This window comes from Suillus subaureus (genome assembly GCF_016647635.1).
Source record: "Suillus subaureus strain MN1 chromosome Unknown BJ212scaffold_19, whole genome shotgun sequence".
NCBI lineage: Eukaryota > Fungi > Basidiomycota > Agaricomycetes > Boletales > Suillaceae > Suillus > Suillus subaureus.
In genome coordinates, this window is record NW_024538575.1 from 60,432 (window position 1) to 84,469 (window position 24,038).

Genomic DNA, 24,038 nt, shown 5'->3' on the forward strand with positions numbered 1-24,038 from the left:
TGCTCATGTATGATTTCGCTGTATCTTTATCGTCATTGTCGCACGGCTTTTTTCCGAATTGTTAATTGTATGATGTGTCTACTATCTCTGGCTCAGAGTTGCAAAATGTGCCGACCAGTTTTTCATAACACAACTACACGACGTTATGTAAAATAAGGAAACACTGGGGGACTCCAGATTTGGCTTTTCACAACTCCGAACATAAGCTCACTACGCTTTGCATCTCGATAGTACAACATTTATAGCTCTCAACATAACACATTTTTCATGTCAGAAAAATTTAGAGCAGTGTTAGAAGGCAATGTGAAATCACTGGTGAAATTCCTGAATTTTTCGGTGCATATAATGGTTTCCCTCTGATGGATTAGCATGGAAAGTGCATGTTCTATGCAGTATTTCGCTGCCGCAACTATTTCCAGCCCGTTTTTCATGAAATCAAAAACACATACAGCAAGCTATGTTCTGATAATCTAGAATTATTGTGCAAAGGAAATGAGTAGAAGACGAGTGTGCTACATTGTGATTTGCAACCCTGGGTTAAAGTCAGTGTCATTTGTTTGAATGTACTGCAAATTTTTAACAGCGAGTAAACTTTGTCGTACGAAGCTAACTATGTTTCATCAGGTATATGTTCACTGTGCGCGCACGAGAGAGGTCTTGAAGTATGCGATCAGGGCCCCCTAAGAAGTGTAGCAATAAGTCATTTTGACCTACCACCAAGGTAGCGGAAAAATACGCACTTCATCATAGGTTTGCTTCAAGCTTGAACGCTCCAGTATTTGGTCGGCGTATTTCGTGAATTTAGCGAATTTAGATCCCTTTAGCTCCTCACCCAGCTTGAACCCCAAACCGACAGGGAATTTGCCTGATTCCATTAATCAGGGTCAACTTCTTCGGAACAAGTGTAATGCGGGTACTCTACCTAGGTCAGTCTCGGTGATGGTCTTCAGCCTTACGAGCTGCGGAGAGATGCAAGCATCCGCAATGGTGTAATGGTCTCCAACTGCGAAATCTCCGTCCTCGAGAAGTCCCTGAACAAATTCAATACCCTTCAAGAGATCTTCGTATGACCCGAGCCCTCGGATAAAGTCGTAAAGCGGGCCCTCGACTTGTTTAGTACTCGCATCAACGAATGAACGGACTTTGGCACGTGAAACAGGATCCTTTGGCAAGAGGCCAGAGTCTGGGTAGACGTCCGCCAAGAACTCGAGGATGACGTTTGATTCCGTGATTTTAGAGGACAAGGACGATGGATCCTCGGGGTCGACTCTGGGTCCCCCATATGTTAGAGTGGGCACCTATGGGATGTTACAATCGTCCGTTATAGTCTAATACAGGTCATCATCGCATACCTTGCCGACGGGGTTCACTTTGCTAGTAAACCACTCTGGTTTATCGGATAGATTTACGTGGTAGCCCCTGTAGGGTGCATTAGCTTCGATGAGAGCTAGTTCGACCTGTCGATTCCCGTCAGAGACTCGTGAAATGGTGTCAGCGGTCATTTTACCTTTTGGCTAAAAGGCGAGAGCTATAGAGTCATGAGTTAGACAAGTCTTCCTATTCAATCTCCATCGTTCCTCACCTTGTGAAGATATAGAGTCACCTGTTCGGACATGATGATGATTATGATGATTGAATGGGACTTTGGGTGATGCAAGTCCAAGGTGAAAGAATGCTCATATTTATGTATGAGACAAGTAGAGCTTTGTGACCTCGTTATAGTACAAAATTCAGTAGCTCGGCAAATGACTTAGTCAGTTGCTGACTGAGATCTGCCTGGTTCACGTTATGTGGATCAACTTCATCAGCAGTTGCTTACCATTCATGAGAATAAGTCACCTTGCAAGGGTACTCGAAAGGTACCCGCTAGAAGCGACTAGAACTTACGCTAAGCTAGGAGGCTCCAACGTTGTCAACGTCTCAACTCCTGGCCCATCTGAGATGGTGCTTGGTCGATCCTGGTCGCCCCTCGGCCTCAGTCATAAGGAGCAGGCCATACGATTAAGAAGGAACTCTATCAAGGCTTGACTAATTAACATTGCTTGGAGACGCCGGTAGTGTTTGATCCCGCGGAAGCAATTCGCGTCGATGTGAGTTCAGAGTCCCTTTAGTACTAGCTAGTGCTTTATAATCAGCTTGGCTGACGCGTTCTCGAACAATCCGGAACGCTTGGCGCTGTGGTTGGTGGATACGGGCCTAGGTAGAAACAGTTTTTGTACTACCAGGTCCCAAGGGCAGGAGCTACGCCCGTCACAGCTTAGTCAGCACCTAGACTAGGTTTCACCATGTTCGTGGCATCACAGTTTGTCTGCTTGCTAGTGGGCCGCTGGCCCTGCTCCAACGACAAATATTGTTGGAATTCAGAATGCATCTCCCTTGATTTCTGGAAAATCGACTGATTTGTGCCTGGCTTGCAAGATCCCACTCTCCAACGTGCAGCAGTGCTGTACTTGACCATCGATCTACGACTCCGGTCAGTGGCGAGGGGATATGTCAATCTAGTGATCAGCTCAGAGCGCTCTCCCTTTCCTGCTCCCAATCTTCGGGACCGTCTCTGAATCCCATTGTCTAAAGCGTTGGGAGAGTGATGATACTAGTCTTCTTGAAGGGAGCAGGTGACTCAGCCAGGTACTTGTAAGCTTGCAGGTAGGTTGCTTCGTTCATATTGAGTCCAAGTTATTCAGGTACACGCTTTACTCATGCACTGTCATATCCCATGTGGTACGTAAGCATGCAGCTTTGTCAACATAAACTCCTGATCATATGCCGAAGGACTCGGTGATTCAGCGCAACTGGGATTACTGGCAGCACTTCGAAACGAACGACCTGGCAAAAGATATATAAACTGATGACATTCAGGGTGTAAAATCCAAAATTCAGTAACACAGCATGTCTGAAGCACTTTTCAAGTCCTTTGCTATTGTCGGCGCAGGCCCTCACATCGGGATTCCTATCGTGAAGGTGAAAATCTAATACAATATTATCTTCGAGTGTTGTCCTCAGCCGGTGATCTCTGCCAGGCATTCCTGGCCATTGGCGCTCCAATTCTCGTCGTCGCCCGACCGACCTCCACAAACACCTCCGCACTCCCTGAGGATGATCCCAACCTGAAGGTTGTGCGCGCAGACTATACATCTGCATCTGAGGTCTCGGCAATCCTTCGTGAAAATAAAGTGGACGTCCTTATTTCTACCGTTTCATTTATTTCCGGAGGTGTAGATGTCCAGGACGTTCTCGCGGACGCTGCAAAGGAGGCAGGTGTGAAGCTCTTTGTACCCAGCGAGTTCGGCATATCACCGCCAGCAGTCGGTCTGACTCATGAAAAGCATGCATTTGCAGGTGAATCATTACAGCCAATGGTAGTACTTTATGGTGTAGACTCATCCTCCGTTCACAGTCTACGCAAAATCGATTGGATTGCCCACTCTTCGCGTCTATGTAAGCCTTTATTTGCCGGTTTTGCTCCAAGTATGACGCGCTGAACACGATACGTCCATTAGAATGGATTGTTTCATGACTTCGTGCCCTGGCTCACTGCACTCACTGATACTGGTATGCTTTATATCGTGGGCAAAGGAGATATGCCAGGATCCTTCACTGCGATATCCGACGTTGCAGGATACGTAGCTCATATTCTTACTACTCAACCACCATCTCGTCTACTTGATGTCGAAGTTCGCATCGAAGGACAACGCGCAACGCTCTCGGAGATTAGTGCCTTATATAAAGGCAGTGTACCTGTGGTACACTGTGATGCCCTTCCTACGGAGGGTGTGCCCGCCGCGGACTTCCGTACGAAATTCCAGCAGGGCTTTGACGTCGGAAGAGCAAGTAGCGGGTGGAACCCCGATACGGAGATGGATGACGCGGAGTCGGCGAGCAAGGATAATTCACTGTGGGAGGGGCACCGCTGGTTGACTATTGGGGAAGTTCTTGGGTTGTAATGATATGGACGTGCACGAGACCTTGTAGGGACTAGGTACTCTTCAAGATTTATAGGAGGAGCTTTTTAAATCGTGATGTAGGACTGTTAGTAGGAGCTTTCTGGTGTGCGATAATGCCAGATGTATTTAGTTCATGCAGAGATGAAGGCAATATTTGGTTGGACTGCTTATCGGCCACAATGATCCTATCACTTGATGTCGTGTGTTCTAGTTTGCATAGCAGAATTTCCATGCCCAAAACGAGACAACTATATATTCCTATATCGTCGGAATAAATCAAAATCAGATCATACCGCTGTAGGGGGCAACCGGAGCCGGTGTGTAGGTATTTCAGACAGCAGGCTCAGCCACAATGGAATGCCAAGACCAAGGCATCTTGCAGCATACCGTGCAGTCTGCCATCATGCATAGCATGTTCATTGCTGTTCTCCGGGCTGCGAGTCTGTTCAGTGCAATACATACATATTAACTAGTAATTAGCTTAATGTACTTTGTATCTACATGGCAGGAGTATGTACGTTTTCGTATACAGCAACGGGACCTAATACCGGCCGAACAATGGCGAGATCTAGGCAACCGCAGACTGTACACTGATCTCGGTGGTAAGGACCGACAGGCAGTGCACGTCGTCATGGACAGGGACAGAGAAAATGCCAGAGTCGATAGATTTGTGCAGGTTAAGTATAAGCCGAGAGATGAGAGTGGCGGATATGCTGGGAGCATAGTTCAAACCCAATTTCTGTTTATCGCACCAATCACTCACCAGCCAGTGAGTGTAGCTAGGCCTAGACTGCCTCTGACGATCTCCTAGCAAACCATCAGAAAGTATTTAACGAACACACATGCATGTTGTGCGCTTACTGATCCAAACTGGTTCAAGTTGTGAGCGCTTTGTAATTTCATCAGGATGTCGACTCACGTAGTACGACAAGATGTTGGGTACATTACAAAGTGTCATGGCTCTGAAAGATATTTGTCAATCAGACCTACTCGGATCACGAGTTCACTACCACCCTCACCCAAAATACATCGCACCTGTGTTCGATCGAGTCAGTGTTTTTAATATGAATGCAACAAACAATTTACCATCATGAAACATGACGTCAAGAAGATTTCTCTTGCTGACTAGGCGTAACCGCAGCAAACCTCTACTTCTACAAGTCCTGCAAACTGTGAGGACAAAGATGAGTAATTCGAAGGCAAGTATGGCTAGCCATGCTATCCCACAACCTGCAGATTGATAAAGTCGTGACTTCAAGTTATGTGACTTGGAATTCACTGACGGGTAGATCTGCGATGACTTTGGAGTAGACTCGCAGAACGGCGAGGATGATGACGTACTCATTCACTGTATATGTTTCGAAGCAGCCAACTCCTGGAAAGGGTGTCAAATTCCCTGCATACTGTCCAATGGTTCCTGCCTAGAAACGATCAGTAGACTCCAAATGGCAAAGTCCAAAATTCTATGGAACACGTACGGATGAACCTCCCGCAAGAGCAATGAAGATCAACGTAACCCAGATAAGCAGGCGTTTGCTACAGTTGTAGAGTGCATAAGTGCGAATAATTAATATGACTAAAAACGTTCAATCTATAAATTTCTACTACTGAAAGAATCGAACTCACCGCAAACGATCAATTGTTGAAACAAAATGAACAGCTGTCTGTATAGCATGTATTTCGAACAGCTAAGCGTTTGTTGAACGAAAGGACAGATATTCAAGAGTCAGGAGTTCACACCTCTGCGGACATAAGTTGTGAGTCTGCCACGTACATAGTGAAATGATCGAACCTGATCTGGAATGGGCATGAAGGCAATGAATAAGCCATAGATATTGCCGAGCAGTGCGAAATAGCGATTGACAAGAAATGATATTGCAGACAGTGCTTTTGGACGACGCCAGATGAAAATGATTTCTTCTGTGAGGGTTGCCATATGGTCGTACATCAGAATACCTAGAATACTGTGTTATCGTTCTGAGGACAGATAACAAAGACTCCAGTACTGTTTGCCACAAGGATGACGTACGAGTGCGTGCGTGCAGCCAACCTGGTAAATTGTAAATGAAATGTCAAGTCACGATCAGGATATGGACGTGGACCACTTACAACTGCTGTCTTTCGGTAGCATCCATTTCAACGAGACTATACAACAGAGAAAGGCCGTGGATAATATTTGTTCGGGGCGCTATCATATCAGCATTATATATCACGTTGATGAGTATGCAAACTCCGGAGCGAACAAACACCCGCAGTTAGCTCGGAACATCATAGACGAGTATAAATAGATCTTCCTCGGTCACATCAGTGAGTCACAATTAACTAGGCTGTTGCACTATTTCTTCCTGGAACACAAAGAATCAAGTACAGCCATTCTGACATCGCTGGCATGATCAATCAAGGTGCGATGAAACATTTAAAATGCCAATTATGGACTTGTAACGTATCATGTTACCCAGTACTTCAGTCTTCGACCGAAGCGCCACCCTGCGCCCTTAGTGACCTGGCGCGGAGTCGCGGACAAAGTGGTGAGTATAACATGAACAACTCAAGGTACCCCAGATCCTTTTTACAGGTCGGCTTTAGCCCAATCGCCGCATCAGTATGACAAAATTTTCCATTTCAGCCAGCAGCTCTAGTTCTTGAACTTGCATTGATACCATTCAAAAGTTCGTCATAAGGTCCTTTCCATAGCAGGAAGGCTAGATACGGAACATCGGACTGGTTTGCCCCTGTGGCCATAAAAAAGCGGACTCTATGATGCAGTAAGTACTGGGTCGCTCCAGACCAGGCCTAAGTTTAGAAACACGTACTCAAGGATGTCAAATAGCGAGGGATCTTCCGGTTAATCTTCAGGTTGTTATTGGTGCACGTACATTGTCATCGTGCCGATGGATCACCCGCTTATGCTCGAGGTCTCTCGTGCACAAAGCGTGGTGACACCGAAGGGGAGGGTCCATAATATGGAATTCCTGTAATCGAAGCGGGCGAACATCGCAACGCTGACAAAGTATTACATTTCGAGGACAGTATCGTGCAGGTAGATATGGGTCCATGGGTACTCGTCAGGGCTGTAAAATGACGCTAAATATACGGCATCCATCGTAGTAAGTGATGATTGACTGCCCCTGGAAATAAAAGCGGTGCACACGATGATGATCGGACGCCTTGAGATGGCTTTCATAGATTATGGATTATGCGGTACGGCGATACATTTCATTTCCGATGTATCCAATTCCGATGGCGGCTGATCAACCAAGCTCTTCAGCTGAGCAAAAAACTTGACTTTAGCAGGGAGCTATCAAAATGTCAAGCAAGCAAAGTTGTGAAAGTGACGTTGTAGTCCTGACCTGATACTGCGTCACAAGGCCCGACGTGCTAGGAACCACGAATAATAATGTCTCGCTTATGTTCGCGGAGGTATCGCTGACAGGACCTGAGTAGCGTAGCTTGAATGGCTGTAATCCAATGTTCTTGGCAGACGCCTGGGATGCTTTTGAAGTGCCTGGTGATCCAGAGGCCTTGGATGGTCCAGTCGTCCAAGACATCTGCAAAAGCGCCTTTTGGAGTATCTCCCAGTTAGATATGCCGACGAGACAGAGAAACCTTGGGCGGTGGAGGGCGAGCTTGCTGAGCAGGATAGGTACAGACGAGACACGCTCTGAAGAGGACAGTTCTGATGCCTGAGATTGGCACGTTAGCACGCAGTTAAAAGACGAGTACTGTGACAACCTCAGTAGACGGTCTGTCAACTAGATCCGTCTACCGATTGAAATACGTCAGTTTGGGCAGTAAACATAAGAAATATTAAGCTGACCAAACCAATGTTGAATGTTTGTGGTAAAGAAGAATCCTCCGAAGGTGGCAGCAACCTAGGTGTAAACCCTAACAAGTCTATGGTTGAGAGTTTCGCTCTTGGTTATCAATAGACGATATACCAGATTGGTGAAGGCACTTCCAGAAGTGATTCGACGGGTGGGCAAAGTGGTGCCCTTTCTGGGCGGACATATAACCTGGACTGAGTACGACATTAAGATGTTATAGTGGCTCTATTAGAAGCTTGCATGATCCGAAAGATACTCAGCCTACTTAATTCCACAGAAAACGACTGCACAGAGAAACCCTTAGATACAATTAGAATGATGAGGATATTACACACCGTCGAGCCCGTAGGCTAGATAATCTGTGAGAGGTGATAGATGGGCATACGCTTCCGGTGGGGCATATCCGCGCTTGAGTTTTTTGGCGGCATTCTTGGACAGACTTGCGTTGGGTGCCTTGCGCTTACCCTTTCCAGGTGATGTTAAACTCAAGGCATCAACTTCACACTCGATTCCTAGCTTTCGACATGTCACGACCGCAGCGACTCTGGAGGAACGTCGCGGGGTTGGTGGCTCGGAACTATGGACCGTTGGATCGAGCTGTGGTTGACATGGGGCTGAGAATGTGAACTTGGTGACAGATTCCCTAAATTTATCTGTAACGGACGCCTCTCCATCGTTGCAATCTTCCTCGAAAGACATCTGGAGCAATCCCTGGTTGAACTTGAAGAGCTCGTGAGAAATTTACACGGGAGGGCGTAAATAGTCGTCGTTTAACATTTTGATTGGTGACTATAGTCACTAAATTAGTTACTAGTGGTACTCAAAATAAATTTTGAAACTCTTGAAAACTCGCTAAACTGCGTTCAACTCCCTTCAACTCCCCGCTTAAAGTTTGAAAGAACTCGCGCAAGTCCGAGAGAAATGTGCTCGGCACACGTCGGCATGTAGTCGGACTTTAAAACGACACTTGTGATTTTTCAAAGCGTGCTATGTACATAGGGGAAAGTGGTAGAGTAGCGGTCCAACATAATTGTATTTCAAATGAAAGCATTAATAAAATTGTAAAAAAAACAAGGCCTGCGGGAATGAAATCAGCTGTGGGTAGGGAGCGCGGGAGGGACCAAATAAGTGCCGAGTGGAGGAGGGGGGGATGCTGAGCAGTGGGGGGGGATGAAAAGCGTCGGGAGGAAGATCTGCGTGCCTCTGCGGAGACGCAAGATCAAGTGAAGGGCGGACTCCTTCTGGATGTTGTAGTCACTGAGAGTACGACCATCTTCGAGCTGCTTTCCAGTGAAGGTGAGATGCTGCTGGTCAGTTGGGATGCCCTCCTTGTCCTGGATCTTCGCCTTCACGTTGTTGATGGTGTCCGATGACTCCATCTCCAACGTGAGGGTGCCTCCATGGAGACAGATAAGGAGGCGGAAGGTGGACAGGCCGTTTGCCGGTAAGGGCGAGGCGCCGCTGATCAGGTGGATGGCAGATGGTCCATCGCCCTCGCGCATGGATGAGCGTTGGCTCTAAGTCGTGCAGACCGGCGAGCACGTTGGTGAACAACAGGCATGTTTTTCGAACTCCGATGTGCGATGCCGGCCTGACTTTCAATTGCAGCACATGCTCATGCTGTGTTTTGTTGAAGTAGCCGAGCTTTAGGCGAGTTTTCAAGGAGTTTCAAGATTTATTCTGAGTACCACTAGTGGTACTAGCACAGCTTCTCTTCGAGTTTGCAGACGTAAAACAGAGTCAACTTCGGAGGACCAGTTGTTCCTCTGCATCGTATGCAAGAACACTTCCATGAACATCTAAACGCCCAGCGTCGTCGTACATACGCATGACGCCAGATCCAGAAATGCACTCACTGAGCAGCTGTCTGGACCTTGGACCAGCTGCTTCAGGCTATAATGATCGCACGGCCAAGGTGCTACTTCACCTGTCTCTATGTACGGAGTCCCTACGGACCGTCCCCTACCAGGTCCCAGGTATGTTATATCGCTATACACATCTTTGACAATAAGTTCCAGAGACAACACCTCAACGTCGCGACCATTATCCATGATAGTTCATACCTTTGGTCATAGGTTCGTGCACCCTCAGGCTTTGCAAGGCCGCTAGGCAGAGTCTAGCCCTGCCGATGATGCTATTGCTGGATAACGGGAAGATGTTCTTTTTTAAGTGTGGAGTCGATATGCAAGATGATCTTCGAAAGCCACAAATATTGCGCAGCAAGTGCTGCGCAGCCTGCGCCCCTGCGTCGAGCGGCCCGAGGTCCTGATACCTACTACGTGTAACGTCTTATACGGTTGGCACCTCAAGATTGAAGAAGTCTATGAAGAAAAGATTGTCGCTTCCAAAAGCAAGAGCCCCACATGACCTGCTACAAAGAAAATATTCGATCCGATCCGATTCCAATTAAGCAGTTGTCCTCCCATGACCTGGTTTACGAGTCAGCGATAACATAGAAGTTGCTGAGAGTTGCCTCATGAGGCTGCCACGAGGCAACGTATTCACCCCAGGTTCCATGCCGATGCTATAAGTAATGCCATATGTATATTTGAAACGGAGCCTTTGTATACGTATCGAACCATACGTCTAAAGTCGAACAAACAAAGGGACTTCCTTCAAGGTTTCACGCTTTGTTGTTTGGTTATCAATTTCTTTCTTTTACTTGTACTTCAACATGCCACCTCGTGCACCACCAGGACAGACTCGTGAAGGCGGTGGAGGCGGCGGCGGCGGCGGCAGAGGTGGTCGTGGCGGTGGTCGCGGCGGCCCTCGCGGTGGACCACCTCCTCGCGGCGGCCCAGCTAGAGGAGGAGCAGTTCATGCTCCCACTGGTCCCGCCGCTCTGCCTGGAAGCCATGTTCAGGCCGTGGGGGTAAAACGACCTGGATATGGAACGGCAGGCAGAGCAGTGACCGTATATTCCAATTTCTTCAAGATTAGTCTCCCAGAAAGTGTTATCCATCACTACGACGGTTGGTAGTGGTCCTTTTGAATTATCGTCCCTTTGTCTGATTTCATCCAATTTTCTGTCTTGCGATCTAGTGGGTAAGTACTGAAGTTAATGATCTTTCGTGTGACTTGCTGTTGATCATCGCGACAATCTATGTGATCAGTGATCTCGCCTGATGAGAAGGCACTTCCAGCGCGCCTGAACATGGACTTGATTCATCACCTTCAAACCATCGATGCCGTCGATGTTTTTACCCCTCGGGCCGTTTACGATGGGCGAAAGAACCTCTTTGCCCCCAGGGAGCTGCCTTTTGGTCCGCAGAATAGTCAAGAGGTGTGCTCATCTGATATGCTATTATGCTCATTATTTACATCTATGTAGTTTGATGTTTGCCTCTCTGATGATCCTAATCGCGGAAGCCCCGGGGAGAACACGGGAGGCCGCGGCCCTAAAGTGTATAAAATCAAACTGACGAAAGTTGCACAAATCAACCCTGAGTAGGCTATTTCACTTCTCTGAACGTTACGTTACTGGAATTCGTCTTCGTTAGGGTCCTGCAACGCTTTATTCTAGGACAGCAATCACATGACAACAGTGTTTTGACCGCATTGACAGTAGGTATTTTTGTGAGGGACGCTTCAATTGATGATTAACATCGCGTGTCCTACAGGCATTGAATGTTGTCGTCCGAATGGAACCAACAATGAAGTATCCCTTTAATGTTCGGTCTTTCTTCACCGATCGGGAGACTAAGGATATCGGTTCCGGCCTTGTGTTATGGCGCGGATACTTCCAGTCAGTGAGACCCGCAATCGGGCAGCTCCTCGTCAACGTCGATATCTCGACTGGAACGATGTATAAGTCTGGAGCACTGATGGATATCTGTCTCGAGTTCCTAGGTAGACCTGGGCAACACGCGTTGCTTAGCCCGCGAAGTGGCTTGCCCGATCGTGAGCGAATTCGTTTGCAACGTTTTATTTCAGGCATCCGGGTCAAAACAACATACGCCGGTGAAAACAGGACCCCTCGCGTCGTCAAGAAATTGAGCAGCGCAGGGGCTGCGGATTTGAGTTTCACATTGCGGGATGGAACTAGTAGGACTGTGGCGCAGTATTTCCAGACGATCCTGAACCGTCCATTGAGGTTCCCGAACAATCTTTGCATTGAGGTAAGTCGTTCGCAGTACATCTCGAAACATCTCATCAGGTTTTGTAGGTTGGCAGCGGTGCCTTGATCCCTCTGGAACTATGCACGGTTCCACCAGGTCAAATCATGCGGAAGCAGGTTCCCCCCGAGAAAACGAAGGACGTTCTGGAATTTGCTACAAAGCGACCTGAGCACCGCCTCGCTAGTATCACAAATGGTCTTTCGGTATGACCTTCGTCCTTCACAGCGTGCTATGCTCAGCAGTCTCGTTAGGTCCTTCAATACGGCCAGTCGGAATACGTGCGCCAGTTCGGCATGCACGTCGAAGATACTACTGGACCGCTTACAGTAACAGCGCGTGTCTTGCAACCGCCAAAATTGAAGTACGGCCAGGGCAGCGCGCAGCCGACCATTGTCAGTAATACAGTCTGTTTTCCTTGCTGCGTACTGATCTTTTCCTGTTCCTTAGACACCAAGTAACGGCTCATGGAATATGTAAGTGTTGTTATATGATATATCTTCGTTGCTCATAGGTTTCCAGGATAGACAAACGATTCTTCAGACCTGCATCTATTGACAGGTGGATCGTGGTAGTCTATGAGAGGCAGCAGCGGTTCAATCCACAAGCTGCACAAGACATGATCGATGGCATGCTAAGGAGTTTCAGAGACGTCGGTCAGTGATTCATACAACAATATCTTGCGTCAAATTTTGACACATACCAACAGGTATCCGTATCACCGACGATAAGCCGATGGTAACTTGGCAAAACGGCCAAGGCCGGATTGCGGACGTAAGTGGCATTCTGCGAAGACTGTTTGAACCTGACTCAAACGCCTACTTCAGCAACTGCGTGCCGCTGGCACTGAGTGTTTCCAAAGGACGAAACAGCGCCCACAGCTCATCGTTGTAGTTCTTCCCGAGAATGGTAATGATATTTATACTGCAGTTAAACAGTAAGTTCCTTTACATTCGTCTTGTATCAATGACTCATGCCCTTTTGTGTAGCTTTGGGGACATTACAGTAAGACCGTTTGACGGGCCCGCTACATGACCTCTGAAGTTATGACTTCAGGTTGGTGTTGCGACCCAGTGTTTAAAGAGTCAGAAGTGTTTCCGCGCAAAACCTCAATATTACGCGAACGTCTGCCTCAAGTACGTAATTATTCATTGGGCGCTCAATTTCGTTTTGATGTCTTACTCGTCACAGGGTTAATGTCAAACTAGGTGGTATCAACACCATCCCCGACCCCCAGTCGGTCTCGGTTCTCACCGACCCTCGTAACCCTACCATCGTTATGGGTAAGCTTCATTGTTGCATTACCCTATCTTGGAGCCAAACAATCCACCAGGTGCCGACGTGATTCATCCTGCGCCTGGTTCTGATGGCCGTCCTTCATTCACGGCACTCGTCGGTAATGTCGACTCCGATACCGCCAAATACATTGCCACAAGCCGTGTTCAAGCTTCTCGTGTCGAGATTATCGAAGATCTTCAGGACATGACGAAGGCGAGCAGTTTTTGCCGTATGGATTGCCGGCACTAATTACGCACTCTTAGCACGTCCTGAGTATGTATATGAAGTATCGCCAGTTCGCGGAGAAGAAGACGGGGAATCTTGCCCCTGCGCGTCTCATCTTCTACAGAGGTTCGTTGCGGAAGCTATTCATACCGTTTCCATTTTCTGAGCATGCAACGTAGATGGTGTTTCTGAAGGGCAATTCAAGCAAGTTCTCGATTCCGAACTTAAGTCGATCAAAGGCACGTCCGTGTTACTTGAGGGACAGTCGAAATCTGACAACCTGTCCAGATGCTTGCGCTGAGTTGAAGATAAACCCGAAGATCACAATCATCGTGGTCGCGAAGCGTCACCATGTTCGCTTTTTCCCCAGTGGCTCCGGACCAAATGAACAGGATAAGAGCGGAAATTGCCTGGCAGGCACTGTAGTCGACCAGGTCGTTGCTCACCCTACGGAATTCGACTGGTATCTGCAGAGCCATGGCGGTCTGCTCGGCACGAGTCGCCCCGCGCACTACAATGTTCTCTACGATGAGAACGAATTCAGGTGAACTCACCTCCATGTCCCTATGTGGTGGATTGTATGCTGACAGTGGTTATGCATCTAGTGCCGATGGTCTTCAATCTCTGTCTTTCGCTCTGTGCCATGTGTATGCACGGTCAACCCGATCTGTTTCAATACCCGCCCCCGTATACTGTAAGTCTATGCCCAAGACGCTCGCTGCCAATGATGTGACTGGACTACTTATCAGATGCCGATATCGTCTGTTCCCGCGCCAAGAACCACTACGACCCTCAAGGGAACGTTGATTTCTCCGATTCTGCCACTCAACTCGACTCAGCTCAGGCCGAGGGTGCCTTGGAAGCGTACAAACGTGGATTCAAGCCTTTACATGCCAACATGGCAAGTTTGATGTACTTCTCTTGAACAATGTTACTCTACCCGCTTAACTACCTCAAAGCAAAAGACCGTTAGTTTGCTCGTACCATCTTTTTTCTCCTTTCTGTTGTCCCGTTTAATCCAGTTCCTCCAGTCTCATGACCTCGCACCACTCTGTAAAAAAAAATACGTACCATTGCACGAATACCATCAGCCACCCGCATTGCTTGACGTACTATGTTCGGACTGATGACTGCGAAATATAATGCTATGATATTCGTTGCAGACAGCAATGTTCGAGTGCACTGGGTGAGCTTGAGAGAAGTGTTTTCACAATACAGGGTAGTAGTGAGACGATGTAACACAAGGGCCTAAGGCCCTGAGGCCTGAGGTGTCATTGCGCGCAACGAGAAGAAATGGTAAAAGGTTAGATCGAAATGGTTGGTAGAATCAAAGAAAGAAATGTATCTATAATGTACTTTGATGATGATATGGGCCGTAGAATAAATTTTAGTGAAGATGCAGGGGAACAAAGCTCCTTACTCAATTTCTGCATGTCAAATTGTATACGTGTCACTTCCTAAGTAGCCCAGAGCACAGGAAAGGAGTTGATCATCCATCCGTGAGGCCATGGACTTGTCCTATAGCCAAACCGGCGTCAGAGTCCTCCGCAGTTTGCTCTCTGTGCGTATAGTCACAAGGTTAGGTGTCGTAATCTTGCGCCAACCAGCATATGGGTTATGAGGGTCAGGGCGAAGCAACACGCAGAGATGCTCCTGCTCTGGCTGAAGAATGCCATCTCCACTCGTGTCGTAGCACCAGTAGTCCACGACTCCCGCAGTATAGCTAGAGTACGCATCAGTTTGGACGTCTTTGGTGCCAATCTTCTCGTGAACCGTCGCTTCCTGTTCTGATAAGTCAACAAGGAGTACTTTAATTTCCAACCCGCGCTTCGTCATGGCGATGTTCCGATCGCCGCGCCACACTGTGGACGGCAGAAGAGCGTCGTTACTGTCTACTGAATCGAGGGGACGGTAACCTCGCGGCGAGTCTGGGAATGCAGCACTGTCGGAGGAACTCGTTCCCGCCCAAGCGAAGATCTGCCACTCTTCACACTTGCGAATGATAGCTTCCATCAGCCTGTAAAACGCCCGTTTTCCCTCTCCATACGCTACCATCATGCTCACGTCGAAGATTCCGATGAGGGAGTAAGCTTCATCTTCGATGCGTGTAGTCGTCCGAGTGGAAGCCCACATCATTTTCTCGTGGACGTTGCGTATGCCTGGCCGGAAATGACGTAGGTCGTCAAGAGGTATCCTCGTGGCGCGCGAAAGCGCAGCTATGACCTCAAAATTTTCCTTATCATTGAGGTCCCTGGTGAGCGGCTGCCAGTTTCCGACATAAAACTTCATCCTCCATGGTGCAAGCAGCTCTTGCAGAGTCCACCCGCGGGTAAACCACACATCTTTGTGGAGATCGTCAATCGAGGTGGTATCAGAGAGGTATGCGATGCATATATGAGCATCACGATACCACTTAAACATCGACCGGATGGCTTCTTCGAGTTCGGTGCTGCTGTCCTTGTTGATGCAGCACGTATCGGACCATGCCAATCGGCATCCGAACTCGCCGGCTTTCTCGCAAAATTTTACGAGTTTTTCATAACCGTATGGTCTAAAAGATTTTAAGATGTCGTAGAAGGTGGGTTCGCCGCTGTCCAGCCAACGGTGCGAGAGGACAGCGAACTTGACAGTATCCTTGACGATATCCCTGATGGCGTCCTGCCTCTCTACTGTATGGCACGATTCCTTCAAAACGACAAGACGGCTATGGATATCCTCCTCCGTGATCAGAGCGACGTCTTTGCGGAACATACGCTTCACTTCGTTGCGACCGACAAGCCTTTTATCTGGCACGTAAATGAGGTACGTGGGCAGTTCATTTTGTACATATGTATTGAATATGTTTATAACATCAGGAATCGCAGATGTACTAGAAAAACCCTGTCATGAACCATAAGCCAGGTATGATAAAGTAAGAAGCAACACTAACCGGGGGATCTGGACCACTCGTGTCGTTGGGATCTTTGGGTGGAAGCTTGACTCTAATGCCTTTGATGCCCAGCGTCGGCGGCTAGCAGAAGGTTAAATACATAACATCAGCCGATACAACCTCGTACAGTTATCTGTCCGTGGGGGAAAATATCGCGGACATCATTGATGACCTCTCGTTTCAGCTTGTGGAATTTGGCCTTTCAAGACATGTTTCTCCATAAGACGGTGTAGTTTCCACTTCGGCAACGTTACCCCTCACCTTGAGTGCCCTTTGGTCATCGTCCTCCATGGTGGCATCCATCGCCTGGTGCACAAGGTCTTCAAAGAAGTTACCCATTTCAGTTGAACCGAGGCGAACAGATTCTGAGAAGGAAAGGGAATGATGGCCACGTCAACGGAGGAGGTCGAACTCCTTGTTATATGGTACAGGAGGTCTGGCATCCTGCGTGTATAGCCCAAACCATGACCCTAAACCCGTAATGTGCCATGCTGCAGCATCGCCTGAGCATCGCGTTAAGTTTCATATATTTGCTCATTACGGTGAGCTTCGAATGGACCTCTGCTTGAAACTTTATTCAGAAACCTTAAGCTGCATATTTTAGGGACGGCGTATTGCGCAGATAACCCTGAGCAGTACATATTAGTTTGGAATCAAGGTGCGTCTTTCAGTGATGGTCACATTGCGACGCACCTTAGAAGTCACTGCCTCACCGCCCTATGCGGTTATGCCCCAAATCTCCTATAGCTTTGGGCACGAATCCCCAAGCGTATGGTAGTGATTACGAGACGGAAATAGAGAAGGTGATCCATTAAACTGGTCCTTAATATATGTCAAGTGTTCTGAGCACGTACACCAGTCGGATTCTTGCGCAATCTCCACCAGCACAAACAGCACAAACCTAATTTCTCTGTCGCGAACATAAGGTGACTGAAACAACGTTCCCGCAACATGCTTCGCAAGCCGTCAAGCGTCCTCTTGGACCAAGATGCAAGCTTAAATCATCTAAAAATCACTGATATCATAACAACATGAACCCCGTCCACGGAACAATATAAGTATCCATACATGATAGATATAGATGTAGATGTGCATACCAAAAAATAAAGCACACTCTTGATAACACTTCCACTCACGACTGAGCAGCCTCCCGGCTAGCGAGGAACGCACCCATGTCTCTCGTTTTCCCTCTTGCGCCCGAAAGCCCAACACTTGGAAATCCCCGTACATCCTCTCCCTCGATGGCGTGCTCCATGCGCTCATGGGGGACAGAGAATGCAGTAATAGCTGGAGACGCAGATATGGACGGAGCGGGAGTATAAGGTGCTGTGGACTGCGATGCTGTTGAAGACGAGAGAGGGGAGAAGCGTTTTGACGTGCGGTGTTTTGACTTTTTGGCAGGGTTGGGCAGCTGCATCTCGGTCTGTGGGTATGAGGGTGGGACAGCTTGTGCTAGCTGGTGATGGTTGTAATGTAAATTTGCATCCCCGTTAGAGACTGAAGCAGACGTCCGAGAGCGAGAGTCTGAACCCGAACCACTCCAAACAGATTGGCGTTTCTTGCGGGTGTATAACTCCCCGCCGAGGTCAGCATCGTCAACGTCTTCGGAGCCTTCTCCCTCTCCTCCTATGGCTGACAATTCTTCTTTCCCCCGTACAAACGGCCCAAATTCATCGGCTGGCAGCGAGGATATCACAGATTCTCCACTGCCTTGGAATCCCTCAAAACCACTGCCTTTCGCAAGAGAGCCACCATTTAGTGAGAGCAAAGCTGACATGCGCTCTCGCTCCCTGCGCTCCCTGCGCCGTGCCTTCCTCTCTACCTTCCGCTGCGCTTCCTCATCACGTCTGTGCTGCTCAGCTTCTACGCGGTCTGGAGACGACAGGCGAGCAATAGTCGATGCATCTAGTGGTGCTGCATCCGAGTCGAGCGTGGATGATGATGCAGTGCCAAGTGCTCTCCTCCTCCATCCTCGTTCGTCTTCATCGTCGGAAAGGTAAATTGGTGGGCGGCCAAATAACGTGTACCCGAAGAGTGTCAGCGAGAATGCAGGGTGCTTTCGGGGCTTTCTCCGGCCAGCACCGATGTTTGAGTGCAGGGAGAGCGTTTCTATTTCTGTGTCTGTGTCACGCAAGAGCCCCTCGAGCTCGTTCGACGGCGATCTGTGGGTTCTGACATCGCTGTGGGAATTATCATTGGAGTTGACAGGCGCTATGCCGCTAAAGCATGGCATGCACGAGGCCAAAGCAGCTCGTATGCTGTCCTTGTAGGAGAAATTGTCTACAGCCATCAGTGTGATCCAGACGGTTGCGGTGACAGTGTGAGGGTATAAGTTTCCAGTGCAAAGTATGTGGGTAAAGAAATAAGTTGCGCCGAGAGGTCGTGGTCACAGTCGTAACGAACTCCGGCCTGCCACAGGCCGCGCAGAGCACCACAAACACGTGTAACGCGACCTATCACCCCGATTATTGATTCCGAACAACAATAAAACACCCCGTGCCGTTGCTAGCAAACTTCAAAGCAAGTCGAGAATACGACTGTTCTTGTATAGTAAGTACTTCTCATTGAACTAAACTGTGAGTACATTATACAAGGCGAGTGCGAACTTCAAACCATCCACGAGAAGAGAACAAAAAGAGAAACATCACTCCATACCAGCCGAATCAGGGTCGAGTAAGCTGTTACATGGGGTTAGCTCTGTGAATGAAATACACCTGAAAAGCTTACCTATACTGTTTCATCAGGGAACACTCACCACCGTTCTCCAGGTCGATGTTGTACGAGTAGAAGTAACCCTCGGATGAGATGACCATGACCTGCGGTAGCGTTCTAAACCAGACATGAGAAAACTAGGGTGGTAATAAAGAGACATATTTAATCATACCCGCTGAGCGCAACAATGCATCTTGCTCCACTTGTTGGCAGTCGCAAGAACGCAAAGTCACGAGATGGCTCCCACATCTCGGTCAATGTGTTAGGGAGATAGCCTCCAACTGAATGCGACAGACTCTTGGTCATTTGCAGCGACTTGCGACGAAGACTCAAGCTAGACAATATCAGAAAGGAATTTTAGACTGCGCAAGAATACAATCAACGTACGAAACACCGCTCTTCTTGCGTTCGTCAGCGAATGCTTCATACCCTCCATCCATCCCTACAGACCCCTCCCTGCCGTCAATGGACTCGGGCGGGCTGGACAGGCCATCATTCTTCTTACTGGACGAGGACGACGGGGCTTTTTGAGGGCCAAGTTTGAAGATGTGCACTGTGTCATGTGCCGAGCTGACAGCAAGCAAGGATGACACCACATTGAAGTTAATCGAATATATTCGTGCCTCGCGGGTCCCCCGGCGAAATTGGTACAGTTTCTCTGCTCCAGGGATGCTCCAGACCCGGATGACAGTGCCCTTGTCGGATGCAGTCGCAAGCATAGTACCTGTCGAATTGATGGAAAGGAAAGAGATTGGTGATTTGTGCGCCTGGATTACATTAGCGACTGTCAATGAGCGTGTGGAGAACAGGAGAACGTCGCCAGATTGGTGACTAGAGGATGGAGCCTGTGACGTAGAGGCCTGACTAGGCGATTGAGTGGTAGGGGAAGGTACAGGAGAAGGATATGCAAGGTAGGAATTGTCAGCGGATGGTGAGAGGGCACATGTTGCTGGCACAGCTCAGCTGTAGATTGTTGGTGAGCGGTAGGTAACGCGCTCACCTTCTGGGTTGGGTGTAGTCTCTATGATATGTAGAAGACGCATGTTGGATATGTCATAAATGTATATTTCGACTTCCAACACAATAACAAGGGTTTTCCTGTTCAGTTTGACAGCAAGGATGGAGGACGGGAACAGCAGTTCGCAGATCATAGATTGTCGCTGTCAGTGTAAAGAGATGACATTCAGCTTTACGTAAACAGTTTAAGGAATATGCACCTTTGTGTTGACAATCTGTAGTTTCCGTGGGCTAGACTGGGGTTGATCAGCGGCACCAACTAGCGCAATGAGTGAAGTGCAGAAGAGCATTTCAACAATGCCACGTGCTCCGTCATCTAAGCATAAGATGATCCTGCCACTTCAGTGTCCACGACACCCTTACAAGACATGTCAAAGACGCACTCATCGTGTAGACTCTTCCGAATGGATCACAATTTGTGATGCTGTAACCCTTTCGAGTTCCAACGGATATGCATCTAAAACACGGTTCGAGAAGCACTTCTTTATAGGTATAGGACGCACGAGAAATCTTGGTTGAAGTTAGCGAAGAGCATATTGGCGTTCGACTTCTCTGCCATGATAGCGGAATGAGGCGTAATGCGCTTTGGTGGCAGCGCTACTACTTGACTTGACATTTCAAACAACTACAAACATCACGATGAATTCTGTGACGAAACCATCCACTACATAGGCAACACAAGTCTCCAGCTAAAGCTGTTGCACTCTTTCGATATGGAGCCGATACTGTTGATCGACGGAACGGAAGAGCGCGATTTATCCAACCTTGAGCCTCAGTCATCCGAATACACATATACCGAACTGCGCGAGCTGGGCTTGCAAATCTACAAAGAAGTCTGGAAACAATTTTACGAATGGGAACCAGGGGAGTGCCGACAAATCATCCACGCTTTGGCTGGCCGACGTGTCCCTGGAGAAAGGGAAAAATATAATAAGATGATAGATCAGTTACTTGACCCCAAGGCCTTTCATGATTCGGAGATGCGGATCGACTTGGAGAACCCGAACCAACCTTTGCCGATAGTGACCCAGTACGATGCCGAGGGTCAAGGCATATCATACCCATTAGAAATGAATGAAATCTCTGTTGATCCTACTTTTAAGGCCCACCCTCCTTACGAGTCTTGTCCACCAATCAATCAGAGCATTTGGCGCTGGGGATTGTGTGAGGCAGTTGCATTCATTCCGTATGGCGACGAGGAGGAATTCCCTGTCATGGAATATCTAGACCAATTTCAGTCGTTCGCATGGGAAGAAGACTTTGATCCAGACTGTAAGCCACGATCAGTTGAGCATGCTGAAACCGCCACTAGAGATTGCATCTACAGTGGAAATGATCCAAATAGAAACTGCCCGCCGACTACACAATACTTGGAATATATCGATAAAGAACATTGATCGGATGCGCATCCTCCCAAAATCACAACGTGAACCGTACAAAAAGGGTCTTCTATGGCAGAGATTTCAGCGGTTAGTTCGCTTGATTCATGTCCTCGTGAGGATGCACTCATTGTTTTATGCAGGGATTTCCTTCGCTGGCCTGGAGGAACTGAGGATGATATGGAGGGGGCCTGCTTCCAACCTGCAGTTGATGACCTCCCTAGGAGGTTGACATCCGTTCTTGCGACATTTTGTCCAAACCTTAATTGTCTGCGAACTCGATGCACGACCCATTGTAAGTTCTACTATAATTTTTGAATCCATTTTACTCATGCGGTCTGCTAGTGCATCTTCATTCCGGGTCGTTCGGAGGTGGTAGGCCCCAGGTGACAAATCAGAGCATGCGGCTCAGCGAAGGAGAGCCCTGTGGTGAAGAATGTTTCCGTCTAACAGACGAATCTTACATGGTAGCCATTGTTGTCAAGCACCCCACAACGTTCATTCCTGATCCGTGTGGTCCTTAGGACAAAGTCTACTGGGAGAATGAATCCGATCGAAAAACATTGAAAACAATCTTATCGATCTCACCCAATTTATTTCCTTGTCAGCTTGCGGAGCTCTGCTTCAAGCCTTGCCGAGAAGTAAACACGTCCACATGTACCCTATGCTGTCAATCTCACTTCTCTCAAGGTCTTTGTTCAACGATATCACATGTTTCATGATCACTTGGTATATGATGATGACTCCGCAGACGACACGGACAGTCATACAAAGAACAACAGAACAAGGGGAAAGACCCGAAAACGTCGTCTCATTTTTGGTACCCTAATCATGTTTCTGTTGGATGACCATGGGTTCTGATTCGCAATCAATTGCAGAAGAAACATCTGATCATTCGGAATTCGTCCCGTGAGTTCCCTTGTATCAAATAGATGGAGATTGTGTTATATTTCATGACGTAGCCTCGAGCCTTGCAAGCACAAGGGCCCCTGTGAAAAAGAACTGTGCGGATGCTATCGTCGGAAACGACATTGCCAACTGGCTTGCTGGTGTGGTATAAACTGTCCGTATGGTCATGACTCAATTCGTGATATGGGTCGGGTTCTAACAGAGTTCAGGTGATCGTCAGTATCGCGGCTGCGAGTGCAAACGCTGCCTTTCAACTTGCCCGTGTTTGAAAAGCAACCGAGAATGTTTACCTGGGATATGTCATAAATGTGATGCAAGGTAGGGTACAGCATTTAAATATTCAGTGAGGTGAACTGAATGCCAATTTAGAGGTCAGACCTACGTTATAACACGTTTACGCGCGTGACTTAGTGCAAGTGAACTTTGATCAGGTGCGACTAACAACCCATGCGCAAACACAAAGCTTCAGCGAAATCATATCAAGGTAAGGACGCCTGTCGTCCACAAATTATGCTCACTACCACTGGTCAGGCGGTCGAGATCAAGCGGGCTAAATACGGTCTAGGAGCTTTCGCGGCGCAAGACATGAAGACTGGCGATTTCATCGGAGGTGATGCTGATGCCGTTTCTTGGGACATTGACGTCTAACGGCTCATGTTTCTGCTTAGACTATGTCGGCAACCTGCTGGATTCTGCCGATGTTGAGGGTCTAACGTACGCCGTCACATTATTGAACATCGACCGAAACCTCCTCACTTCATGCAGTCCTGTTACCGAATATAACGGTCGCAATTACTTTTTCGAATTCTCAAGGGAAAATACGGATGAGATGCTTGATGCTGCTCCAGTCGGAAATGCTACTCGTTTCCTGAACCACGCGAGCGCGGAACGGGCCAATTGTGTAGCACGAGGTGAGTCTTAACTTGAAGCTATTCATATCCGTCAGCTGAATGATATGCACTCGAGTTCTTCTTGTCAATGGAGAGCATCACATCGGATTCTACATCAGTAAGATTTCCAGATGGTATACCGAATCGCTTTACTAATTGTATTATCTGAAGCCAAGGCAGTGGCTCGTGGAAATGAACTTTTCTTGTGGTACGGTGACACTTACTGGCTGAACAAGGGAGTCAATTTAGAACCATCAAGCGATTGATGGAGCGGGCTGAGTATTGGCTGTACAGTATATAGAAGGATTATCATTCAAGCATAAGATGTTCATGTATAACACCCGTACAAAACATGACAAGGAGGCACTCTGTAGTATGTACTCACTGCGTAGACTCTCGAATGGATCGCGATTGGTGATACTGTAACCCTTTCGGGTTCCAACGGATTTGCACCTAAAACATGTTACGGTAATGCGCTCTGCTGTTGTTACTGTTACTGTTACTATTATTAAGTTGCCAGGGTGCGGTCCTGAACTGCTCAAACCGCGAACCACACCGACGGTGCACTGTGTGCACACAACTGAGCTGTACTCGATCTCTATCGCAACCATGACACATCCAATACAACTTGAGTTTTCACGTTCACTTTCAGCACCTGCCATGTACGAGTTCGAATTTCTGCTGCATGCAGCCAACACCCCACACTCGAACTAGTCTTTTGTTTCAATTCAAGACATCTGCAACGTGCCATGCACGCAGACTGGGATGTTATTTTCGCAGGACAAGATAAAATATAGAGATGAACGGCAATATACT

At 48.0% G+C, this 24,038-nt stretch overlaps 12 protein-coding genes across 12 annotated transcripts; 3 read left to right on the forward strand and 9 right to left on the reverse strand.

Annotated features, from left to right (window-relative positions):
• Nucleotides 1-354: 354 nt before the first annotated feature.
• Nucleotides 355-1,710, reverse strand: BJ212DRAFT_1358814 (thioredoxin-like protein). The gene is made up of 5 exons (XM_041335827.1): nt 1,583-1,710; nt 1,508-1,528; nt 1,353-1,457; nt 923-1,298; nt 355-865 (listed from the first exon to the last, which is right to left on the reverse strand). Exons 1-5 carry the CDS (start codon nt 1,613-1,615, stop codon nt 711-713), a joined length of 690 nt encoding a protein of 229 aa, XP_041192149.1. The 5' UTR covers nt 1,616-1,710; the 3' UTR covers nt 355-710.
• A 1,076-nt stretch (nt 1,711-2,786) lies between these two features.
• BJ212DRAFT_1358827 (uncharacterized protein) lies at nt 2,787-4,147 on the forward strand. Its single transcript, XM_041335828.1, has 4 exons — nt 2,787-2,961; nt 3,021-3,339; nt 3,398-3,438; nt 3,501-4,147. Exons 1-4 carry the CDS (start codon nt 2,890-2,892, stop codon nt 3,942-3,944), a joined length of 876 nt encoding a protein of 291 aa, XP_041192150.1. The 5' UTR covers nt 2,787-2,889; the 3' UTR covers nt 3,945-4,147.
• A 360-nt stretch (nt 4,148-4,507) lies between these two features.
• On the reverse strand, nt 4,508-5,109 carry BJ212DRAFT_1358835 (uncharacterized protein). The gene is made up of 6 exons (XM_041335829.1): nt 5,031-5,109; nt 4,964-4,979; nt 4,864-4,906; nt 4,806-4,814; nt 4,708-4,751; nt 4,508-4,657 (listed from the first exon to the last, which is right to left on the reverse strand). The coding sequence occupies exons 1-6, from the start codon at nt 5,041-5,043 to the stop codon at nt 4,513-4,515; spliced, it is 270 nt and encodes an 89-aa protein (XP_041192151.1). The 5' UTR covers nt 5,044-5,109; the 3' UTR covers nt 4,508-4,512.
• On the reverse strand, nt 4,885-5,634 carry BJ212DRAFT_1358841 (uncharacterized protein). The gene is made up of 6 exons (XM_041335830.1): nt 5,571-5,634; nt 5,423-5,520; nt 5,228-5,365; nt 5,031-5,174; nt 4,964-4,979; nt 4,885-4,906 (listed from the first exon to the last, which is right to left on the reverse strand). Exons 1-4 carry the CDS (start codon nt 5,617-5,619, stop codon nt 5,163-5,165), a joined length of 297 nt encoding a protein of 98 aa, XP_041192152.1. The 5' UTR covers nt 5,620-5,634; the 3' UTR covers nt 4,885-4,906; nt 4,964-4,979; nt 5,031-5,162.
• Nucleotides 5,422-6,215, reverse strand: BJ212DRAFT_1358850 (uncharacterized protein). The gene is made up of 5 exons (XM_041335831.1): nt 6,054-6,215; nt 5,951-5,994; nt 5,737-5,900; nt 5,571-5,686; nt 5,422-5,520 (listed from the first exon to the last, which is right to left on the reverse strand). The coding sequence occupies exons 1-4, from the start codon at nt 6,137-6,139 to the stop codon at nt 5,633-5,635; spliced, it is 348 nt and encodes a 115-aa protein (XP_041192153.1). The 5' UTR covers nt 6,140-6,215; the 3' UTR covers nt 5,422-5,520; nt 5,571-5,632.
• Nucleotides 6,216-6,769: 554 nt separating this feature from the next.
• On the reverse strand, nt 6,770-7,270 carry BJ212DRAFT_250598 (uncharacterized protein). The gene is made up of 2 exons (XM_041342743.1): nt 7,071-7,270; nt 6,770-7,015 (listed from the first exon to the last, which is right to left on the reverse strand). Exons 1-2 carry the CDS (start codon nt 7,126-7,128, stop codon nt 6,849-6,851), a joined length of 225 nt encoding a protein of 74 aa, XP_041192154.1. The 5' UTR covers nt 7,129-7,270; the 3' UTR covers nt 6,770-6,848.
• BJ212DRAFT_1273553 (uracil-DNA glycosylase-like protein) lies at nt 7,132-7,967 on the reverse strand (the record flags this gene model as incomplete). The annotated part of the gene is made up of 5 exons (XM_041331096.1): nt 7,132-7,242; nt 7,295-7,627; nt 7,677-7,706; nt 7,762-7,829; nt 7,883-7,967. Coding segments are annotated over 5 exons (627 nt in total), but the record flags the coding sequence as incomplete, so codon positions are not given.
• Nucleotides 7,968-10,336: 2,369 nt separating this feature from the next.
• On the forward strand, nt 10,337-14,533 carry BJ212DRAFT_1358867 (argonaute-like protein). The gene is made up of 20 exons (XM_041335832.1): nt 10,337-10,740; nt 10,882-11,051; nt 11,100-11,215; nt 11,269-11,332; nt 11,389-11,886; nt 11,934-12,089; nt 12,138-12,278; nt 12,334-12,359; nt 12,406-12,539; nt 12,593-12,657; nt 12,711-12,820; nt 12,873-12,888; nt 12,940-13,019; nt 13,075-13,166; nt 13,217-13,374; nt 13,425-13,512; nt 13,566-13,625; nt 13,675-13,930; nt 13,992-14,080; nt 14,136-14,533. Exons 1-20 carry the CDS (start codon nt 10,443-10,445, stop codon nt 14,309-14,311), a joined length of 2,793 nt encoding a protein of 930 aa, XP_041192156.1. The 5' UTR covers nt 10,337-10,442; the 3' UTR covers nt 14,312-14,533.
• BJ212DRAFT_250884 (uncharacterized protein) lies at nt 14,517-17,042 on the reverse strand. Its single transcript, XM_041342744.1, has 6 exons — nt 17,009-17,042; nt 16,577-16,943; nt 16,443-16,514; nt 16,316-16,396; nt 14,807-16,266; nt 14,517-14,741 (listed from the first exon to the last, which is right to left on the reverse strand). The coding sequence occupies exons 2-5, from the start codon at nt 16,652-16,654 to the stop codon at nt 14,905-14,907; spliced, it is 1,593 nt and encodes a 530-aa protein (XP_041192157.1). The 5' UTR covers nt 16,655-16,943; nt 17,009-17,042; the 3' UTR covers nt 14,517-14,741; nt 14,807-14,904.
• Nucleotides 17,043-17,447: 405 nt separating this feature from the next.
• On the reverse strand, nt 17,448-18,605 carry BJ212DRAFT_1481558 (uncharacterized protein; the record flags this gene model as incomplete). The annotated part of the gene is made up of 1 exon (XM_041340277.1): nt 17,448-18,605. One exon carries the CDS (start codon nt 18,603-18,605, stop codon nt 17,448-17,450), a length of 1,158 nt encoding a protein of 385 aa, XP_041192158.1.
• A 299-nt stretch (nt 18,606-18,904) lies between these two features.
• Nucleotides 18,905-20,615, reverse strand: BJ212DRAFT_1358885 (WD40-repeat-containing domain protein). The gene is made up of 6 exons (XM_041335833.1): nt 20,548-20,615; nt 20,028-20,501; nt 19,415-19,976; nt 19,200-19,361; nt 19,043-19,144; nt 18,905-18,993 (listed from the first exon to the last, which is right to left on the reverse strand). The coding sequence occupies exons 2-6, from the start codon at nt 20,176-20,178 to the stop codon at nt 18,960-18,962; spliced, it is 1,011 nt and encodes a 336-aa protein (XP_041192159.1). The 5' UTR covers nt 20,179-20,501; nt 20,548-20,615; the 3' UTR covers nt 18,905-18,959.
• A 44-nt stretch (nt 20,616-20,659) lies between these two features.
• BJ212DRAFT_1358925 (uncharacterized protein) lies at nt 20,660-23,646 on the forward strand. The gene is made up of 13 exons (XM_041335834.1): nt 20,660-21,316; nt 21,372-21,513; nt 21,567-21,718; nt 21,769-21,890; nt 21,948-22,064; nt 22,114-22,243; nt 22,302-22,332; nt 22,386-22,486; nt 22,542-22,650; nt 22,762-22,816; nt 22,864-22,942; nt 23,001-23,046; nt 23,098-23,646. Exons 1-13 carry the CDS (start codon nt 20,758-20,760, stop codon nt 23,252-23,254), a joined length of 1,800 nt encoding a protein of 599 aa, XP_041192160.1. The 5' UTR covers nt 20,660-20,757; the 3' UTR covers nt 23,255-23,646.
• Nucleotides 23,647-24,038: the final 392 nt, after the last annotated feature.

What these genes read in the sequence shown, in the direction of transcription:
- BJ212DRAFT_1358885 (XM_041335833.1), bottom strand. Translation starts at nt 20,178, where the DNA reads ATGATCTGCGAACTGCTGTTCCCGTCCTCCATCCTTGCTGTCAAACTG. An exon ending in GACTACACCCAACCCAGAAG is followed by an intron (nt 19,977 to 20,027) that starts GTGAGCGCGTTA and finishes GAGCTGTGCCAG; the next exon opens with CAACATGTGCCCTCTCACCA. An exon ending in TCCCTGATGAAACAGTATAG is followed by an intron (nt 18,994 to 19,042) that starts GTAAGCTTTTCA and finishes CCCATGTAACAG; the next exon opens with CTTACTCGACCCTGATTCGG.
- BJ212DRAFT_250884 (XM_041342744.1), bottom strand. Translation starts at nt 16,654, where the DNA reads ATGGGTAACTTCTTTGAAGACCTTGTGCACCAGGCGATGGATGCCACC. An exon ending in ATGACCAAAGGGCACTCAAG is followed by an intron (nt 16,515 to 16,576) that starts GTGAGGGGTAAC and finishes ATGTCTTGAAAG; the next exon opens with GCCAAATTCCACAAGCTGAA. An exon ending in CGAGTGGTCCAGATCCCCCG is followed by an intron (nt 16,267 to 16,315) that starts GTTAGTGTTGCT and finishes GGTTCATGACAG; the next exon opens with GGTTTTTCTAGTACATCTGC.
- BJ212DRAFT_1358835 (XM_041335829.1), bottom strand. An exon ending in CTAGCTACACTCACTGGCTG is followed by an intron (nt 4,658 to 4,707) that starts GTGAGTGATTGG and finishes CTATGCTCCCAG; the next exon opens with CATATCCGCCACTCTCATCT.
- BJ212DRAFT_1358867 (XM_041335832.1), top strand. Translation starts at nt 10,443, where the DNA reads ATGCCACCTCGTGCACCACCAGGACAGACTCGTGAAGGCGGTGGAGGC. An exon ending in TGTTATCCATCACTACGACG is followed by an intron (nt 10,741 to 10,881) that starts GTTGGTAGTGGT and finishes CTATGTGATCAG; the next exon opens with TGATCTCGCCTGATGAGAAG. An exon ending in GCAGCGCGCAGCCGACCATT is followed by an intron (nt 12,279 to 12,333) that starts GTCAGTAATACA and finishes CCTGTTCCTTAG; the next exon opens with ACACCAAGTAACGGCTCATG.
- BJ212DRAFT_250598 (XM_041342743.1), bottom strand. Translation starts at nt 7,128, where the DNA reads ATGAAAGCCATCTCAAGGCGTCCGATCATCATCGTGTGCACCGCTTTT. An exon ending in CACCGCTTTTATTTCCAGGG is followed by an intron (nt 7,016 to 7,070) that starts GCAGTCAATCAT and finishes GTCATTTTACAG; the next exon opens with CCCTGACGAGTACCCATGGA.
- BJ212DRAFT_1358841 (XM_041335830.1), bottom strand. Translation starts at nt 5,619, where the DNA reads ATGCTATACAGACAGCTGTTCATTTTGTTTCAACAATTGATCGTTTGC. An exon ending in TCAACAATTGATCGTTTGCG is followed by an intron (nt 5,521 to 5,570) that starts GTGAGTTCGATT and finishes GAACGTTTTTAG; the next exon opens with TCATATTAATTATTCGCACT. An exon ending in CTCTTGCGGGAGGTTCATCC is followed by an intron (nt 5,366 to 5,422) that starts GTACGTGTTCCA and finishes GATCGTTTCTAG; the next exon opens with GCAGGAACCATTGGACAGTA.
- BJ212DRAFT_1358925 (XM_041335834.1), top strand. Translation starts at nt 20,758, where the DNA reads ATGGAGCCGATACTGTTGATCGACGGAACGGAAGAGCGCGATTTATCC. An exon ending in CTATGGCAGAGATTTCAGCG is followed by an intron (nt 21,514 to 21,566) that starts GTTAGTTCGCTT and finishes TGTTTTATGCAG; the next exon opens with GGATTTCCTTCGCTGGCCTG. An exon ending in TGTCATAAATGTGATGCAAG is followed by an intron (nt 22,651 to 22,761) that starts GTAGGGTACAGC and finishes TGAACTTTGATC; the next exon opens with AGGTGCGACTAACAACCCAT.
- BJ212DRAFT_1358827 (XM_041335828.1), top strand. Translation starts at nt 2,890, where the DNA reads ATGTCTGAAGCACTTTTCAAGTCCTTTGCTATTGTCGGCGCAGGCCCT. An exon ending in TCGGGATTCCTATCGTGAAG is followed by an intron (nt 2,962 to 3,020) that starts GTGAAAATCTAA and finishes GATCTCTGCCAG; the next exon opens with GCATTCCTGGCCATTGGCGC. An exon ending in TGCCCACTCTTCGCGTCTAT is followed by an intron (nt 3,439 to 3,500) that starts GTAAGCCTTTAT and finishes TACGTCCATTAG; the next exon opens with AATGGATTGTTTCATGACTT.
- BJ212DRAFT_1358850 (XM_041335831.1), bottom strand. Translation starts at nt 6,139, where the DNA reads ATGATAGCGCCCCGAACAAATATTATCCACGGCCTTTCTCTGTTGTAT. An exon ending in CGTCATCCTTGTGGCAAACA is followed by an intron (nt 5,901 to 5,950) that starts GTACTGGAGTCT and finishes ACAGTATTCTAG; the next exon opens with GTATTCTGATGTACGACCAT. An exon ending in TCATGCCCATTCCAGATCAG is followed by an intron (nt 5,687 to 5,736) that starts GTTCGATCATTT and finishes TTATGTCCGCAG; the next exon opens with AGGTGTGAACTCCTGACTCT.
- BJ212DRAFT_1358814 (XM_041335827.1), bottom strand. Translation starts at nt 1,615, where the DNA reads ATGTCCGAACAGGTGACTCTATATCTTCACAAG. An exon ending in TCTCGCCTTTTAGCCAAAAG is followed by an intron (nt 1,458 to 1,507) that starts GTAAAATGACCG and finishes GGGAATCGACAG; the next exon opens with GTCGAACTAGCTCTCATCGA. An exon ending in AAGTGAACCCCGTCGGCAAG is followed by an intron (nt 1,299 to 1,352) that starts GTATGCGATGAT and finishes AACATCCCATAG; the next exon opens with GTGCCCACTCTAACATATGG.